The 21,218-nt window shown below is 39.1% G+C and overlaps 1 protein-coding gene across 1 annotated transcript; it reads left to right on the top strand.

Moving 5' to 3' along the window:
• The first annotated feature begins 7,263 nt into the window (after window positions 1-7,263).
• On the top strand, window positions 7,264-20,576 carry LOC133654168 (solute carrier family 25 member 33). Its single transcript, XM_062054257.1, has 7 exons — window positions 7,264-7,478; window positions 12,765-12,938; window positions 15,971-16,048; window positions 17,739-17,839; window positions 17,935-18,001; window positions 19,354-19,634; window positions 19,718-20,576. The coding sequence occupies exons 1-7, from the start codon at window positions 7,438-7,440 to the stop codon at window positions 19,915-19,917; spliced, it is 942 nt and encodes a 313-aa protein (XP_061910241.1). The 5' UTR covers window positions 7,264-7,437; the 3' UTR covers window positions 19,918-20,576.
• Window positions 20,577-21,218: the final 642 nt, after the last annotated feature.

Raw genomic sequence — 21,218 nt, 5'->3', positions numbered from 1 at the left:
TTCTTATTCCAAAATGGAATAGTCATTTTGTCGTCAAAATTCTACAAACAAGACCCCATAATGACAATGTGACCTGTTTTTGTTTTAATTTTGCTAATTTATTAAAGTGTACAGAACCTGTGCGCAATACTTTGTTGATGCACCTTTGGCAGCAATTACAGCCTCCAGTCTTTTTGAATATGACGGCACAAGCTTGGCACACCTATCTTTGGGCAGCTCATTCCTTTATGCAGTACCTCTCAAACTCCATCAGGTTGGATAGGTAGTGTTTTTCATCCAGGATGTCTGTACATTGCTGCATTCATCTTAGTTTAGTCATGGAGGTGACCAAGAACCCAATGGTCACTATCAGAGCTACAGCATTTCTCTGTGGTGAAAGGAGAACCTTCCAGGACAACCATCTCTGCAGCAATCCACTAATCCTGCCTGTATGGTACAGAAGCGAAGTATACAGGGCTTTTCAAGTTGCAGTAAGTAGTAAAAAGTTTGCTAAAATGCAGTTGAACGACTCATAAACCATGAGACAAAATTCTCTGGTCCCATGAGACAAAGATTGAACTCTTTAGCGTGAATGCCAGACACCAGGATAGAGCGAAAGATGAATGCAGCAATGTACCGAGACGTCCTTGATGAAAACCAACACATCCAGTCCAACCTGATGGAGATTGAGAGGTGCTGCTAGGAGGAACGGGCCAAGCTTATAGCATCGTATTTAAAGACTTAAGGATGTAATTGCTGCCAGAGGTGCATCAACAAAGTCGTGAACAAGGCCTGTGAATACTGATTTTATTTGTTTTTATAAATTTTGCAAAATAAAAAAAAATAACTTTTTACATTGTCATTATGGGGTATTTTCTATAATTTTGAGAACAATGGGTTTTTTTTTTCCATTTTGAAATAAGGCTGCAACAAAATGTGGAGAAATTGAAGCGCTTTGAATACTTTTACGGACCGAGTTTCAGATCACTGAGTTTGTAGAAACATACAATAAAATATGCTACAGAAAAACAGTTTTTTAGGGAATGGGGAAGGCCCCAACTGCATTATGCTCACTTTGCTACAACTTGAAAATCCCTGTATACTTGGTGCAATACAGCCACCTTCCAGCAGATGGCGACCACGACCAAATGCATGTATTTACTGAAAGGTCATTCAACCTTGGATTGTTTCTGGTGAAAAACATTGGAACTACAGTAGAAATACGCCGAACCCAGTGGATGCATTATGCCCACGACTAAACCACTACCTTAAACTCCAAACAAGAAAGTATTTATAAAAACATACCAGGAGTATGTTTACAGTTTGCTCTGGATTAATTTGTCTGGTGGTTCTCAAATTTTCATCAAGTATCACTCCAGAAAACATTTGGTTCTCCAAGTACCATCCTAATGACTGACATTAAAATAAAGTAGTGTAAGTATTTATTAAAAACAATGGCGAGGTTGTATTTAACAAATATACTACATATTTTAGCCACTAACACTCTACAAAAGTTTGAACAGAAACACTGAGTATAGGAAAATAAAACACTGTACTTTTATTCAAGTGATTCTTTGGTGTACCACAAAGAATCACTGAATTAGTAATTAATACAAGAGCTGCATGTTGTTTATGTGATCATTGTTGCACCAATTTCATAGACAGTAATACTGGTTTAGTTTATAGATGCGTATCTAAATATACCATCTGACTATGATAAAGCTTAAACCAACAAATCACTTGACAACAGATATAATGTGATATCCATTTCTTACATGTTTTATATTTTCTCAATTGGAGTCAGTCACTGTTTGGTATTCAAATGTCCAAACGTTGTATTGGGTGAGAGACCTCTTTGTTTATTCCTCCTCGTACAATATTAGCAATTCATACAAAGTGCCTCCTGGAATATGGCTAATTGCAATACTACAGTACAATTGGTTGTGCAGTTAATGTAGTCAGATAAAAATAATACAGTACTTTCTGTATGCTTTCAAACTACAGCTGCAGCGTAAGAGTAGGAACATTCCAGTGTTTATGGCACATAGCATGCAATCACTTGCGCTTTATATACAGTATATGCTCCATGTAGCAGCACCAGTGTCACATGTTTACTTCAGTGCAAACCAGCAGCACACTTGGTTGTTGTTCCCGACTGCGCCATGTTAAGATGGGGCTGTTAGCGTATTATCTCCTGTTGTTTCCATTTCTTATCAAAACTGGAGTAATTGCAGGTACAGTAGTTGTCTGAAAACACACAGGAAGTGCTACATCAGCAAGAGATAAACACTACTGTATTATATAACTGAAAGGCCTGAGCATATGTGAGCTTTGTGCTTTTTTACTCAACTCTAACCTTATGTAGGCAGTCCCCCTATTCTGGCTAACTTTAGATGTTTTAATACTGTACTGATGTCAAATCAATGAATTTTGGCTGAATACTATAAATGTTTTCACGGACAAGTCCAATCACTAAATATGCAGCTTTGGGTAGGTGAGGTATAATTTTCCTCAGTTCAAACCCATTTTTTCCCATCACATTTCGCCTAAAAATACAATGTTTGTATTATTGAACATTACATATATAGATAGACCTAAATAGATGTATGTAAGGCTAGATATATGATATAGATATTGACATATAAGTATGTGTATACTGTACATACAGTCGTGGTCAAGAGTTTACATACACTTGTGAAGGACATAATGTCATGGCTGTCTTGAGTTTCCAATAATTTCTACAACTCTTATTTTTTTTGTGATAGAGTGATTGGAGCACATACTTGGTTGTCCCAAAAAATATTCATGAAGTTTGGTTCTTTTATGAATTTATTACGGGTCTACTGAAAATGTGACCAAATCTGCTGAGTCAAAAGTATACATACAGCAATGTTAATATTTGGTTACATGTCCCTTGGCAAGTTTCACTGCAATAAGGTGCTTTTGGTAGCCATCCACAAGCTTCTTGCAAACTTCTGGTTGAATTTTTGACCACTCCTCTTGACAAAATTGGTGCAGTTCAGCTAAATGTGTTGGTTTTCTGACATGGACTTGTTTCTTCAGCAATGTCTACATGTTCTCAATGGGGTTTAAGCCAGGACTTTGGGAAGGCCATTCTAAAACAGTAATTCTAGCCTGATTTAGCCATTCCTTTACCACTTTTGATGTGTGCTTGGGGTCATTGTCCTGTTGGAACACCAAACTGCGCCCAAGAGCCAACCTCCGGGCTGATGATTTTAGGTTGTCCTGAGGAATTTGGAGGTAGTCCTCCTTTTTCATTGTCCCATTTACTTTGTGTAAAGCACCAGTTCCATTGGCAGCAAAACAGGCTTACAGCATAATACTACCACCACCATGCTTGACGGTAGGATTTGGTGTTCCTGGGATTAAAGGCCTCCCCTTTTCTCCTACAAACATATTGCTGGGTATTGTGGCCAAACAGCTCAATTTTTGTTTCATCTGACCACAGAATTTGCCTCCAGAAGGTCTTATCTTTGTCCATGTGATCAGCAGCAAACTTTAGACGAGCCTTAAGGTGCTGCTTCTGGAGCAAGGGCTTCCTTCTTGCATGGTAGCCTCTCAGTCCATGGCGATGCAAAACACGCTTGACTGTGGACACTGACATCTGTGTTCCAGCAGCTTCCAATCCATTGCAGACCGTCTTTTTGACTCTTGATCATCCTGACCAATTTTCTCTCAGCAGCAAGTGATAGCTTGCGTTTTTTTCCTGATCGTGGCAGTAACAAAACTGTGCCATGCACTTTATACTTACAAACAATTGTCTGCACAGTTGCTCTTGGGAACTTAAGATGCTTTGACATGGCTTCAAGTGACTTTCCTGACTTGTTGGAGTCAATTATTCATTTTTTCAGATCTGTGCTGAGTTCCTTTGACATTCCCATTGTCGCGTTTGTAACCAAGTCTAATGACTGCATCACATGAGCCCTATTTAAATGGGCTCAGAGAAGTCAACAGGTGTCGTCAATCATAATCACTCATATAAAGTTAAGAGGCCATGCCATGAAGCTAATTTGATTTGATTGTAACTTTTCTACATCACCAAAATGTATAATGTATGTTGCTGTATGTGTACTTTTGACCCAGCAGATTTGGTCACATTTTCAGTAGAACCATAGTAAATTCATAACAGAACCAAACTTCATGAATGTTTTTTTGTGACAAAGTATGTGCTGCAATCACTCTATCACAAAACAATAAGAGTTGCACATATTATTGGAAACTCAAGACAGCCATGACATTATGTCCTTCACACGTGTATGTAAACCTTTGACCACGACTGTAGATATACATATGTATATGTGTGTGTGTGTGTTTATATATATATATATATATATATATATATTTTTTTTATATATATATATATATATATATATATATATATATATATATATATATATATATATATATATATATATATATATATATATATATATATATATATATATATATATATTTGCACTAATGCATTGATGCTTCTGTATTGTTTCACCTGTCACTAATTCCAGACACTCAAAAGTAATGACTGGAGATGTGACAAAATAAGACTTTGAAAAATGCAGCAAATTTTGCACACATTTTAAAATACACTGAAAATACAAAAGTGATGCATTTAAGAAGTAAAAAAGGTTGAGTATGATATACCGATTGATCCTGTACAAGTCCAGGGTGTACCCCACGTGTCACCCAACATCAGCTGTGGTAAAGTTTCAGCTCACCCATGGCTAGGGATGTGTACCAAATGCCGTTCGAGTACCGGGGATTATCTGGTATCGATTCATGTAGAGCTAAACGGTACCATATTTCAATACCTTTGTTGCACAGGAATTCACGGCCGGCTGAAACACTTGGCAGGCAAACAATCACTGAAACAGCATTCAGAGCGGACGCAGTCGGAGTGCCTCTATGTCATGTTACACTTTTCCATGCCAACAAAGCAAGTATACCTGAGAGAAAACATTCCACTTTTGAAAATGGGCTAGCTCGATGCTACTATATATTGGATTTGCCGTAGACATGCTAAAGATTAGTATTAGCGATTTTACATAGCGATTTCAACTCCAAATTTGATAATGAATGCTACAACTAAGATGCACGTGACAATCAAACAGCAAGTGTGTAATAGGTACAATGTTTACAATACAAACACTTTTTAGAGCGCAACAAAAGACTAGATTCAGCTTAATAACAAAAACTCTTCTCTGACTAGGCAACACACCGTAGCTTATGGAGTACTACCATCTAAAGTCCTGAAATTGCAACTGCATCCAAAGTCTACTCTATAATACTTGTAAATGAGACTCCGAAGTGTTGGCACTCAAGGTGTAACAACTGGACAGCACCAGTATTATTAGCTCTCTGATATATGTTTGTTTAAAAAATGAGATTTTGTCAACAAACAAACTAACATTAATTAACACATGAACACCCACAAAAGTGCCATTGAATACCGGTATCCAATCCCAGGTACCAGGAATAGACAAAAATTGTGTGGACATAATTACACATTATTTTTGGTGATAGAATAATTCAAGTAACAAAAGACTCTGAGAAAAAAAAAAGACACCTTGGGAGCCAAAAGAGATGACTCGTTATAGTTAGTCGAGCTAAAAGAACCGGATCTCTTAAGAGATACATAATTCCCATCGCCACTAATGCTATATAAGTACCAATGATTGTCACACACACACTAGGTGTGGCGAAATTATTCTCTGCATTTGACCCATCACCCTCGATCACCCCCTGGGAGTTGAGGGGAGCAGCAGCGGTGGCCACGCCCAGGAATCATTTTTTGGTGATTTAACCCCCAATTCCAACCCTTGATGCTGAGTGCCAAGCAGGGAGGTAATGGGTCCCATTTTTATAGTCTGTGGTATGACTCGGCCGGGGTTTGAACTCACAACCTACCGATCTCAGGGCGGACACTGTAACCACTAGGCCACCGAGTAGGTGTTTGTCATTATGGTGGTACTTGGAGAGCTAAGTATTTTCTGAGGTGGTAGAAAAAAGTTTGAGAACTACTCCACTGATCAGTTGCCTTGTGGTTAGAGTGTCCGCCCTGAGGTCGGTAGGTTGTGAGTTCAAACCCCGGCCGAGTCATACCAAAGACTATAAAAATGGGACCCATTACCTACCATTATTGATTGATTGATTGAAACTTGTATTAGTAGATTGCAGAGTACAGTACATATTCTGTTCAATTGACCACTAAATGGTAACACCCGAATAAGTTTTTCAACCTGTTTAAGTCGGGGTCCATGTTAATCAATTCATGGTACAAATATATACTATCAGCATAATACAGTCATCACACAAGTTAATCATCAGAGTACCGGTATATACATTGAATTATTTACAATCCGGGGGGTGGGATGTGGAGGGGGTTTGCGCCGGGGGGGGGGGGGGGGTTAGGTTTGGTTGATATCAGCACGTCAGTCATCAACAATTATATCATCTGAGAAATGGACATTGAAACAGTGTAGGTCTGACTTGGTAGGATATGTACAGCGAGCGGTGAACATAGTGGGCTCAGAAAGCATAAGAACAAGTATATACATTTGATTATTTACATTTGATTATTTACAATCCGGGGAGGTGGGATGTGGTGGGAGGAGGGTGTTAGTCTAGGGTTGTAGCTGCCTGGAGGTGTTCTTTTAGTGCGGTTTTGAAGGAGGATAGAGATGCACTTTCTTTTACACCTGTTGGGAGTGCATTCCATAGAAGGAGAATGAGTTAAGACCTTTGTTAGATCGGAATCTGGGTTTAACGTGGTTTGTGGAGCTCCCCCTGGTGTTGTGGTTATGGCGGTCATTTATGTTATGTAAGTAGTTTGCATCAGCATCAAGGGTTGGAATTGGGGGGGGGGGGGGGTTAAAGCACCAAAATGATTCCTGAGCGTGGCCACCGCTGCTGCTCACTGCTCCCCTCACCTCCCAGCGGGTGGAACAAGAGTATGGGTCAAATGCAGAGGGTGATTTCAACACGTGTGTTGTGTGACTATCAGTGGTACTTTAACCTAACTTATAGATAAACGAAATAAACATTCCAAAAAATAATGTGTCTTCGCTCTAATTTCGCAACACTTTCACAGAATTGACCTTTCGCTGTTGTTATTGCACCTTTTGTCTGCGTCAACAACAAAAGCAAAAGCTCCCAGCTAGTCCAAAAGACACGGCGCACCGAGCACGTGCACCTACGTCACAGACAACACCCTCGTCCGGCTCACTGACGTCATCGTGGGGGGTCACGCCTCCTCGGCAGCTCAGCCTTCATCCTTGGTGACAGCTCCGCCCAAACCGGCTCATAGGGCAGCCAGGAGACATGAGAAGCGCTACACTTCGGAAGGCGATGTCGCTGTAGATTCCGTTAGTTTAACAACACATATCAAGTTAATATGGTCGCCGCTTGAAAAAAAAAGAGAGAGAGAGAAGGATTAGGAAGATGGCACAGAAAGACACGCTGCTGCATCTCTTTGCTGGGGGGTAAGTCATCGCTCCTGGCAACGCTGCCTGCGAGTGGAACATGTCCAAACGAAAATGTAATCATGGTGTCAGAGGCATATTTGAACACTTGAAAGTAACATTCAAGTTCCCGGGCTGCTAGCCTGCATGCTAAAACCGCGCCGGGCTCGAGCGTCACATAGAGCTAGCCAGCTAGCTAGCTAGCTGGTGTTAGCATTTCCTCTTTATTGCTGTGTAACATTCTGACATGTCTCGTCATTCTCGTTTTATCTCATAAATACTGCCAACGTGTTTATTATTACTATTTAAAGTGATAACGAAACTGAAAATTGTCCCGTATCGTTATTTCACCCGGCAACATATCGTTTTACAAGGTGATAAGAACCCGCGTTACATCCGCGGGATGTTTGCCTGATGTTAGCCGGCTAAGGTAGCACGATGCCCGGGCCGCCAGTCAATTGTAATGTGACGAAGATATGAATACGCACATATACATCTACTTTTGCCTTAACAAACGCTACAAACTGATATATAACGCCACGTTTAAAGGAGCGGTTCTGCTAGTCACGTACGTGCAAGTCTACGTCTCGCCGTGTTATTATGTAATGTGTGCGTTGCGTGTTAGCTTAATGCTACTCAAGCCTTGCATAATCTTTCATTCAATCTGTTTTGTAGAGCCTTAAAAAGGCATTTTAGGTGTTCCGGCGAAGTGACAAACGACACCCTGATGTTAAGGTCACCCTTTAACAACAGATGCTTCGTTAAAATGACGCCATTTTACCCTTGAACACTCATCAGGTCCCCTTTTGGCAGTGCCTTAAATTCAGGAGGATCCTACTGTACACGTACAGTAAATTAATGTAATCATAATGTAAGCTGTACATACATTAGGTTTAAAAAAAAACCCCAACGTAACATGGGAATGGAAATGCTTTCATCTTTTTAATCCGACCTCTTTTGAACAGAGTGGCCAAACTTTCTTATTTTAACCCGACCTCTTTTGAACAGAGTGGCCAAACTTTCTTACTTTGTACAAGTTTACTGTAAATATACAAGATGGACGCTTGAGGTCATGCTAAGACATTATTAAGTACATATTGAAGACGCTTTAGAATAGAATAGAAAGTACTTTATTGATCCCTGGGGGAAATTCAGCACCACAGTTCGCTCACAATAGACAATAAACTCTTAGGTTATTTTTTTTTACATGTGAACAATATGAATACAGTCTATTATACAGCATTATTCACATGTAAATAACATTAATACATTCTATTATACAGCATTATTCACATGTAAACAACATTAATACAGTCTATTATACAACATTATTCACATGTGAATAATATAAATAAAGTCCATTATACAGCATTATTCACATGTGAATAACATAAATACAGTCTATTATACAGCATTATTCACATGTGAATAACATAAATACAGTCTATTATACAGCATTATTCACACGTGAATAATATAAATAAAGTCCATTCACATGTGAATAATATGAATAAAGTCCATTATACAGCATTATTCACATGTGAATAATATAAATACAGTCTATTATACAGCATTATTCACATGTGGATAACATAAATACAGTCTATTATACAGCATTATTCACATGTGAATAATATAAATACAGTCTATTATACAGCATTATTCACATGTGAATAATATAAATACAGTCTATTATACATCATTATTCACATGTGAATAACATACACTACCGTTCAAAAGTTTGGGGTCACATTGAAATGTCCTTATTTTTTAAGGAAAAGCACTGTACTTTTCAATGAAGATAACTTTAAACTAGTCTTAACTTTAAAGAAATACACTCTATACATTGCTAATGTGGTAAATGACTATTCTAGCTGCAATTGTCTGGTTTTTGGTGCAATATCTACATAGGTGTATAGAGGCCCATTTCCAGCAACTATCACTCCAGTGTTCTAATGGTACAATGTGTTTGCTCATTGGCTCAGAAGACTAATTGATTATTAGAAAACCCTTGTGCAATCATGTTCACACATCTGAAAACAGTTTAGCTCGTTACAGAAGCTACAAAACTGACCTTCCTTTGAGCAGATTGAGTTTCTGGAGCATCACATTTGTGGGGTCAATTAAATGCTCAAAATGGCCAGAAAAAGAGAACTTTCATCTGAAACTCGACAGTCTATTCTTGTTCTTAGAAATGAAGGCTATTCCACAAAATTGTTTGGGGGACCCCAAACTTTTGAACGGTAGTGTAAATAAATGATAAATGGGTTATACTTGTATAGCGCTTTTCTACCTTCAAGGTACTCAAAGCGCTTTGACAGTATTTCCACATTCACCCATTCACACACACATTCACACACTGATGGAGGGAGCTGCCATGCAAGGCGCTACCAGCACCCATCAGGAGCAAGGGTGAAGTGTCTTGCCCAAGGACACAACGGACGTGACTAGGATGGTAGAAGGTGGGGATCGAACCCCAGTAACCAGCAACCCTCCGATTGCTGGCACGGCCACTCTACCAACTTCGCCAATACAGTCTATTATACAGCATTATTCACATGTGAATAATACAAACAGTCTATTGTACATCATTATTCACATGTAAATAATATATTACAGTCTATTATAAAGCATTATTCACATGTGAATAACATACATACAGTCTATTATACAGCATTATTCTCATGTGAATAATATAAATAGTCTATTATACAGCATTATTCACATGTGAATAACATAAATACAGTCTATTATACAGCATTATTCACATGTGAATAACATAAATACAGTCTATTATACAGCATTATTCACGTGTGAATAACATAAATACAGTCTATTATACAGCATTATTCACATGTGAATAACATAAATACAGTCTATTATACAGCATTATTCACATGTGAATAATATAAATACATTTAGTCGTGTGTAAAAATGGTTCAGTAGCTACTAAATTGTTGTTGTGGGGAAGTAACAACATTGCATAAGCAGGGGTAATAATTGATTATTGACAGTGAACAACTAAGTCACACACAATGATAGTAACATTGGAAGTAATAGAAAAAATTTGTTTTGGGATCAAACACTTTACAGACATTTGAAGTAACCTTTTTTGAAAAATAATTTCTATCATTCTTGATAAGTTAACTGCTTTTCAAAAATAGATCATAACACTACTTTTAATAACAGACAGAGACTTCCTTTTATTGTCGTTCAAATTTGAACTTTGCAGTACAGATAAGAACGACATTTTGTTGCATTAGCTCATGGTAGTGCAGGATAAAAAAGCAATAAGGTGCAGAGACATGCAAACACTGTTGCACACATTTTAGTATTTGTGTAAGTGTAAAAAAGATGTGAACTACTATAATACAATAAAAAAACACTTATGTATAAAGCGTAAAAAAACACCATAATGATGAACGACAAAGGTGTAATGCAAAAAAGTTTGCTGTGTTGCAACCACCCCACTTTTTAGGCACTCCTCATGACTGTCACACAAGTGTAAAAAGAAGTCGACAACCATGAATGATACACAATCAAAAATATTTGTGTCCCTACACAACTTTTTCACTTCCAATACGATACTATAAAAGTGGGTGACATTGTTATCACCAGGAAAGATGAGGCCACCTACCTAGGTTCCATTCTAGAGGCTATTCTTTCCTGTGATACAATTGCAACCAAGTTAATCAGAAAGGTCAACCAACGAACAAGATTTCTCTACAAAATCTCCTCTCTGGTCAACAAAAGCACCTTGAAGATTCTAGCGGGAACTCTCGTTCAACCCTTTTTCGATTACGCTTGCACCTCCTGGTACCCTAGCACCTCCAAAACCCTCAAATCTAGACTCCAAACATCCCAGAACAAGCTAGTCAGATTACCTCTAGACCTCCACCCCAGATCACACCTCACTCCTACCCACTTCTTCAAAGTGGGCTGGCTCAGGGTGGAGGACAGAGTAAAACAACTTGCACTGAACCTAGTCTATAAAATCCGCTACACCTCCCTGATACCGAAGTACATGTCAAACTACTTCCTTAACGTAAATGACCGCCATAACCACAACACCAGGGGGAGCTCCACAAACCACGTTAAACCCAGATTCCGATCTTAAATAAGGTCTTAACTCTTTCTCCTTCTACGCCACATCAATATGGAATGCACGCCCACCAGGTGTAAAAGAAAGTGCATCTCTATCCTCCTTCAAAACCGCACTAAAACAACACCTCCAGGCAACTTCAATCATTGACTAACACCCTCCCCCCTCCACATCCCACCTCCCCGGATTGTAAATAACCAAATGTATTTCTAATGTATATACTTGTTCTTATGCTTTCTGAACTCACTATGCTCTCTCCTCGCTGTACATATCCTACAAAGTCAGACCTACACTGTTTCAATGTCCATTTCTCTGATGATGCAATTGTTGATGACTGAAGTGCTGATATCAACCAAACCCTCCTCATCCCACCCCTTGGATTGTAAATAATGTAAATAATTCAATGTATATACTCTGATGATTAACTTGTGTGATGACTGTATTATGATGATAGTATATATATGTACCATGAATTGATTTACGTGGACCCCGACTTAAACAATTTGAAAAACCTATTCGGGTGTTACCATTTAGTGTTCAATTGTACGGAATATGTACTGTACTGTGCAATCTACTAATAAAAGTTTCAATCAAAATACCGATATCCGAGCTTTGAGAATTTTATTATTTTGTATTGTGGAATGTTACAAAAGGCTTGATCAAGTAAAATTACTTAATTTGATGTTTGATGAATTATTTAAAGTGTTCACTGAGCTGGGGTCTCACTCAAAATGTTGATGTCTCACATGAAGACGGAGAAAACTCCCAACATTTGGCGGGATGTAAAACGTGGGGTTATATATCGAATTGTACAGGTGTGGCCTAATAAATAGAATATTATGTACAAGTTGATTGATTTAATGAGTTCGGACTAAGAGACCAATTAAAGGCTCAGGAAGTGTTAGAATTTTGCTGATTAGCGTGAACCAATAATTTACGATTTTGGATTATTATTTTTTTTAAATATTTGAGGTATTCAAATTTGGGTATTTTAATTATCTGTAAGCTATAATCGTGACAATTATCAGGAAACGAAGAACTACATTCCAGAAATATTTTAGTTTATAGGGAATTCATACAGTTGAATGTAAGAGTTTCACTTTTTGAACTACTAAAATAGAATAACTTGCTTCTCTGTCATCAAGTTGGTTGTTTATCTTCAAGGCTCCACAGTCTGCTGAATAAATCGCTTTTCATTATTGCAGATGCAGCGGTACAGTGGGCGCCATCGTGACCTGCCCCCTAGAGGTGTTAAAGACACGCCTGCAGTCGTCTGGTCTCACCCTGCGGCCCATTTTCCAAGTCCAGCTCGGCACCCTCAGCGGAACCGGCGTTATCCGACCAGGGACTGTTACGCCCGGGCTTGTGCAAGTCTTACGGTATGTACCCATGTCAACTCATGCTCCATATGTCATGCCTGAAGGCATGTGCCGTTCGTAAGATGGGAACACAGTGTTATCCACAGCTGGTGTGACTGACTGCCTTGCTTGGATTTGTAATTGTTAGCTGCACACCTTTGGAAATATCTTGTGGGCATCCAAGGATATAGAGTTAAAGCATGACTCTCCCAGTATTAAAGTGTATGTAGAGTACTGTATTAGACTAGTTATGTAATGCCTTTTATGCTGTTTTATGTGTTTCTCTCTAGGATAAATAAATACCGCTGTCCCACATAAAGCAGGATTAAAGTAGGCTGTCTTAAACAGCTGCATGCTGTGACACAACCTAGGATTTTCCATCAGACATCACTTCCGGTGTCAATGAGTGGTTTTCTTATTAGATGTTCAGGAACACAAGCCTTTTTATGAGGTTGGAAAGAGTAGAAACACCCTAGGAGGACGCAAGGGAAAAGTTTAAGGTTGGTGCTGCCGCAGAGTGTAAAATTACACCCAGATGATTTCGCTGGAATGCTAACCCGTCTGGAATGCTGTAAACTATGACTGCAAATGCTAGACCAGTTATTCTCAAACTGTGGTAAGTGTACCACTAGAAATAATTACTGATTTAAGTGCAGTGTTTTATTTTCCTATATTTAAACACAGTGTTACTGTTCAAATTTTGTGAAGTTACAGTGGGCAAAAATATTAAATATACTTGTTAAATAAAACCTCTGCCTTGTTTTTAATGAAACACAGGAGAACACAGGAGCCTACTATGCTCCTGTGTTTTAATGTTGGTCATTATGGTGCCACTTGGAAGGCCAAGTTTTTTCGAAAGTGGTACTTGGTGAAAATCTTTTAGAACCACTGTGCTAGACACTTATTGTTCTCAGTGGTACACATTTATTTACCTTTTCAGGAGTTACCACAGTTGTTTGTGTCCTCTTTCCATTGACCGACTTTTGTGTTTTTACGGTAGACCAAAAAAAGCATACAGTCGTATCACTTGTCAGCCATGTTTATTAGGGGTTTCACCTTGCAGTTGTTCAAGAAACAGGTGTAACCGTGAGAGATTGAATGGGTTGGCTGTGCACACGTCACAGAAACCTACACTGACTGTGTTACTTGTGACTTCACTAAACTCCAAGTCATCTGCAAAATGAAGGTCACAAGCTCACAAAGAGTTAAATATTTAGTGGGGGGCTGGTGGCTGACAAGCCAATTGCTTGCACGGGGCAGAGGGTCTGTCTCAAGTGACCACATCTGACATAACACTTGGCATCTTTTCAGGAATGTGTTTTAATATCCATTCAATGAAGAGATCAGGGTCCCATTACATTAAATGAATGTCTGTGTATATCAACATGTACTGTAAACCTATCAGTGAGTACACTCATAAACACTCACACTTGGCAATATGTGCTGTACTTGAGCAATACAGTAGTGAGTAGACTATTGTGTGTATCATAGATATGTCATATAATTGAGTGCTATTCTCGCTAGTTATTAAATAGAACAACCACTTTGCTCAACACAAATACAGTGGTAGCTCAGTTTTGATTAATAATCCGTTCCAAAAGGTCAGCCGAAGACTCAATCATACGAAAAAACTACTCAATCGTACAAAAAAACTAAGACATTTGTTCCAGACAAATATGAACCCAAAACACTAACTATAGTTTTACATGCAGAAAAATATGTACAATACATTGGCTATAAATGGTGGATGTAATGGATAAATGAACATTTAACCTCACTTGTACCTTTTATTGAAGACCGTAGCTGGTGATTTCAGCGATGAGTAGAGATAATTTATTGAATTCAATAGTGTTTCTCACTTCATCAAAGTGCTGGCAGTTCTAACTTTCTTTGGCCTCGTCGTGGGTTATTTTGTAGCTGTACTCAATACAAACAAAAGCACAGAGACTCGTGGTGTAACTATTGGTTAGTAGGGTTGTGCAACATAGACAATATACGATATCAATGATATTAATTTGGTCTTTAATACTATCATCATATCATGATAATGCATGTTTACGACAGATTCTAGCTGTGTCTCGCAAACATGACCGCGACAAGCGAACGACCGTGTCCACTACGCAATATAGCGTCCTTGCTAGTGGCTAACTTCCCTCCACAGTGCAAAGCTGCTTCCAAGTCACTAATCCTCGCCTCAATGCCATCAAATAAACTGTTTCGTATACGTACCAATATCACTGCAGGCCTAAAGAACAAGGAATAGCTAAATATGCTACACTACATATTTTAGTCTTTACTGGAGTCCACACAAAACTTTGCAAAAAATATTAACCCCTAGATAGAAACATGTTACAACAGAAGGTAAGCAGCTATTAACAGTAAATTATCAAGTAGATTAATAATAGTTTTGAGAGGAAAATACAACCGGAAATGATGCAATTTGTTACCGCATATGTGAGCAGCCAAATTAGGAGCCTTTGTAACTCATTTTGAAATGGTTGTATCATTTATATACCAAATAATATATTGCGATATATATCGTTATGGCAATATAGACTTTAGGCTATATCGCCCATTCCTATTAGTGACAACTACATAGTCAACCAGGGATAACGTCATTTAGGGGTGATAGAAGCTGGGGGAGGATGGCTTCCGGTTGAGGAGCTGACAGGACGTTTAGTTTTGTAATAAAGATATGTTAAGAACCCAATTAGACTCACACAGTGTATTAATAACACAACAAGACTGTGGGGGATGCTTTGTTTGGGCACTCCAATAGACTTGTTAGTTGTGTGGCCGTGCCGACACGGTATATAAAAACTGACAAACTTTTGTGTAAAGTTTTCATCAAATCCTATGAAAGGTGTGGAATACATAAACCGAGGTACCACTGTAAATATAAAAACAATAAATTATGCATTAAGTCAGAGCTGTTAGCTCAAACACAGGCACACCTCATGGTTGAAATAGCCCAATGTGAGTGCACTCATAAGTGTTAATTAAGGGTACAGATTGAAAATGAAATAATTCATGATCTTGTTTTTTTATTTCAGATCAATTCTAGAAAAGGAAGGACCAAGATCCCTTTTCCGTGGTCTGGGGCCAAATCTAGTAGGCGTGGCTCCCTCAAGGTAAAGAAAAGTCCAAGTTGACACGCCAAATTGTTCCACCTTGTGTACATATTGTGTTTTTTGTCACACAAAGTTGATCTATGTGCCAATGTCATAACTCCTGCCAGTTGGTGCGCAAGTCAGCGATTACGCACAAAGAATACTGAACACTAACCTATTCCAAGTAGGGCTGGGCGATATGGCCTTTTTTTAATATTGCGATATTTAAAGCCATATCGCGATACATGATATATGTCTCGATATTTTGCCTTAGCCTTGAATGAACACTTGATGCATATAATCACAGCAGTATGATGATTCTATGTGTCTACATTAAAACATTCTTCTTCATACTGCATTAATATGTGCTACTTTAAAACTTTCACGCAGAGAAGGAAATCACAACTAAAAAAAATTTTTTAAAAATTCATACGGTGTTGATCTGGAATTTTTTGCCTCTGCATTTTGATGGTGTGGGCGTGTGGCACCGAACGGTGATGTTGACATGCGGAGTAAGCACTCTTCATTCTCTAGCAGGTGACTTTTCAAATGATGCTACATATTAGCAGTAATGCTACTTTTTATAGCAACGCTTTTGCCCCACACTTGACAAATGACGGTTGTCTGTTCGACATATTCCCACTTGAAGCCAAACCACCGCCAGACCATGGACCCCCTGCTGTTTTTGGGGAATTCATTATTCCTTCATTTGTTACCAGATTCGCACCTTCTCTCTCTCGTATTACCACTCGCACGGCTGCGCTAGCATCACAGCTAACGTTACCCATGCTGCTACCTCTTTGCTGCGTGAGGGTGTATACGTATGTGACGTGTGTAAGAAGGTGCGCTTGTCTGTCTGTGAGAAGGAGACACAGGAAAGAGCGAGGAGAGCCTGTAGTGTAATGCCAGCAGCTAAAAGCAACTGCGTGAGAACGTATACTCGAATATCACGGTATAGTCATTTTCTATATCGCACAGAGACAAACCCGCGATATATCGCGTATATCGATATATCGCCCAGCCATAATTCCAAGTATACATTACACACATTAATGGTTATGTGTTTTCTGAGCAGCTGTTTAATTCATAAGATGCAGGAGATAAGGCTGGATGTCTCGATTAATCAATACATTATTGCTCCCAGTTGAGCTTAACTGAGCTGAACTTGATTTTTTTACCCCAAACTAGATCATTTGTAATTATATTTGTCTCATATGTGCCTTTATATAGCTTGTGTAAGCGCAACAATCCACGTAGTAGTAAAACCATAAGCGCCTCGATACACTTGCAACAAAACGTTGATTGGACTTTGACACTGTCAGCAGAAGACACTCATGGGGTTATTTTCCCCTCCTGGGTTAATGAATAGCCGCGTTGTGATCCTTTGCCCAGTCTGTCAAGCTACCACCCCCCTAGTCCACTAGCCAACTTGGACATGGTCCCGCTCCTGTCCAGACCGGATTTTTTGGCCGCTGTGGTTCCCAGTGCTGATTCAGCCCATTCTGGTGTGGTGACAGTGTGTTCCAGAAGCGAGGTGCAGGGAAACCCACTTCTGGAACCACGCTCTGGACAATCAACTAACATAATGAACGGCACAGAAGCTAAAAAATACATTCTCTGATTCCTGGATAGAAAATCTGCTCACCAGCACCAATCCTTCCGGTAACTTCTGTTGCAGGGGTTCTCACCAGTTTGTTCTCTTGTGTTTCAGAGCTATTTACTTTGCTGCATATTCCAAATCCAAAGAGCTCTTCAATGCGGTGTTGGTTCCCAACAGCGGTGCTGTGCATATGTCCTCAGCAGGTGTTGCAGGTGAGCACCCAGCATATGTAAACACACACACACACAGCACAATAGAAATGAAGATCCATTATGCATTGTCAAATAAACCTTTATCTGTGCCACAGCTTTTGTGACAAACTCTCTGATGAACCCTGTCTGGATGGTAAAAACCAGGATGCAGCTTGAGAGAAAGTGAGTATTTTCCCCGGAAGTACACTTGCTCTGTTTGTGCACTTGCCTCCGACAATCATTCCAGCTCTTTATGATCAGAAAGTCAGCCTAGAATGTTGTATACAACAAAACCCCTATCAGTCTGCCAGTACAGCCGCCTGCCCGTCCCTGGGCCAGGTACTACGTGACACTGAGCTTGTGATCTGTGTCCATAAATACACAACACTGACGCATTGGCCTGTGTGCAGAAGAAGAGCCTATATTTACACACGTACCCGGCAGGGTGGCCAAGTATGTAAGCGTTTTTGTTTTTTTCAACATGAAAAGTCAAAGTCTTGAGTAATTCCAAGCAAACCACTCACTGTGCCTGTTATTCTTGTTATTCATTATCTCTTAGGGAATTGTTTAACCAGATTACAGATTGACAGATATTTTTAAGTCCAAACAAAAGTGTGTTGTTATAAGTAAAGGTTTACTGTTCAAAAGGTTATACTCTGATAATTTAGTCCATCCATTCATCCATCCATTTTCTACCGCTTATAGTGTTTTGTAAATTTATACATAAGCAAAAATCTTTACACACCCCAACTAAGTCCTAAAATGACAATTCATGAAGCTACTCAAAATGTAAAATTATGTGAATACGAATAATTAATGAATTACTAGTAAATGTGTAACAGTACTCTTTATCGCCTAAAGTGCAGAATTAGTAGAATTAAACTGCTTTTGTCTTATCCACGTGTCTATTCATTTACATAGTTCTCCGACTTTTACCCACGACACAAGGGTTTTCAACTTCTGCTTTTTCCTTGACACTTTCTCTAGCCAAACACTAGGGCTGCAGCTATCGATTATTTCAGTAATTGAGAAATTATTTAGTTTGTTCGGTTAATTGAGTAATCGAATACCACACACTTTATAGTATCAATGAAGTATTTTAGGGAAAATAGTTGAAATAAACAAAAAATGTCTGCTTGCCATAACCATCATTCTTTTTTTCCCCCTAATAATTACACATCAACATTGAAATTGCACTTTTAACATTAAAAAATGAAATCAAAAAAATGTTTAACCGCTTTTATGTGCACTCTATTACAGTGGCTATGCAGAAACTATGTCAGCGTACATGTAGTCCCGATTTTATACATATTTATTAGTTAAACTCATCAAATGATCAAACAAAGCAATTGATTGAATCAAATAATCATTGCAGCCTTAAAAGGCAGTAGACATGGGACTGTGTGCAGTTATACTTCCTGTCCCTCACTTGCCTCTGTACCCTACCATACCAAAAAAAGATGACAAAAACATGAAGCTTTACTCCCTCGCTGGTGATTTTGTCATTGACTAAAGCTCACTTGTTACCTTTTCAGAGCCAGAGGAGAGAAGAAGATGAATGCCTTGCAGTGCGCCCGCCATGTTTACAGAACAGAGGGTGTCCGGGGTTTCTACCGCGGTCTCACTGCGTCCTACGCCGGCATCTCCGAGACCATGATCTGCTTCCTCATCTATGAGTCTCTCAAGAAACACCTGGCTGAGAACCAGCTAGGCTCCCCAAATAGTGAAAAGGAGAAAGGAGCGTCCGACTTCCTAAGCTTAATGGTAGCCGCTGCGTTCTCAAAGGGCTGTGCGTCCTGCATAGCGTACCCACATGGTAAAACGCACAAACCGGTCTAGTCTTCTGACACACGGTGATTAGCAAAAGACTAATAAAAAACACATGTTTTGTTTCCACAGAGGTCATTCGGACAAGACTGCGTGAGGAAGGCAGCAAGTACAAGCATTTCTTTCAGACCGGGAGGTTAATAGCTTTGGAGGAAGGCTATGCGGCTTTTTATAGAGGACTCATTCCACAGCTAATTAAACAAATCCCCAACACAGCCATCGTGCTTTCCACGTATGAACTCATTGTGCATCTGCTGGGAGAGTCCAAGTAAAAGGGCTGTTTGTAACTTGGAGCTTTTCTTAGCGAGCTCGGAACACCACATCGCCGCTGGACTCATAGAGGAAAAAAAAAAAACTTTTTGAAAATGCAGCACGTTTATTTTGTTTAGTGTGGTGCCACAGAGACTTCTATTTTGAAAGTGAAGGTATCGAAAGAGCTTCAAACACACTGTTTTACTGAATGCTTGTTGTTTTTAAGACTTTATCAAAATAGAACAACATTTTGTTAACCTGTGAAAAAATGGTCATCCTCTCAGAGGACATGTGTGTAAGTTGACTAAATTATTTTGTCTTTTGTTATTTAATGACATTTCTTTCTTTTTTTTATTACCAGTGCTAACCGTACCAGATTACATGAGAAAGGAGAGGTTGACTTGTGTAGTTAATCTTTATGAAGGGAATTGATCCAGTTAAAAGTGCTATATTTCCAAATTTATTGAGCACACTTATATTTTATTGGGCCATTTCTGTTCAATTTTCACAAATCTATTATGCCTGTTTGGAGGGCAAAATAACAGACTTGTCATATTTTTCTTTCATCATGCTTACCTCGTTGGCATTTTTGTGTGAAAAACAATGGTCCTATTTTATTTTACAATGTGAAAAGTTTGATGCTTATTTGACCAGTGGATCAATAAAATGCATCAAGACATCTGGTGAGTCAATGACACCATTTCTTCGAACATAAGCATGAGTAAACATACTGTATTGCTCAGAGAGGACCAGGATGTTTTTTATGATAGTTAGTTTTGTGTTTGTGTTTTTTTTGTTCTTTTATTACTGCAAACAGTATGTTTGCACATTGTATAATTTAACACGTTCATAGCAGTGATAACAACCCGAAATATGTTTTTGTGCTCACAATGATTCACAAAGGAAGGTCTGATAAGTTCTACCATACAAAAAGGAAAGGAAGAACTTGTGAGTAAACACTGATAAACAAGAAGGACATTAAGTAACCTGGAAAATGTTGGTCTTGGTTGCTTTTTATTAGTCATTGTGCATGTTCTCCCCGTGACTGCGTGGGTTCCCTCCGGGTACTCCGGCTTCCTCCCACCTCCAAAAACATGCACCTGGGGATAGGTTGATTGGCAACACTAAATTGGCCCTAGAGTGTGAATGTTGTCTGTCTATCTGTGATGGCCCTGCGATGAGGTGGCGACTTGTCCAGGGTGTACCCCGCCTTCCGCCCGAATGCAGCTGAGATAGGCTCCAGTACCCCCCGCGACCCTGAACGGGACAAGCGGTAGAAAATGGATGGATGGACTACAAATGCAAAAATTAAGTAATATGT

The sequence above is a fragment of the Entelurus aequoreus genome, linkage group LG07 (assembly GCF_033978785.1).
Source record: "Entelurus aequoreus isolate RoL-2023_Sb linkage group LG07, RoL_Eaeq_v1.1, whole genome shotgun sequence".
Lineage (NCBI taxonomy): Eukaryota > Metazoa > Chordata > Actinopteri > Syngnathiformes > Syngnathidae > Entelurus > Entelurus aequoreus.
Note: the sequence above shows the minus strand (reverse complement) of the source record. Positions and strands in the feature narration are given on the sequence as shown.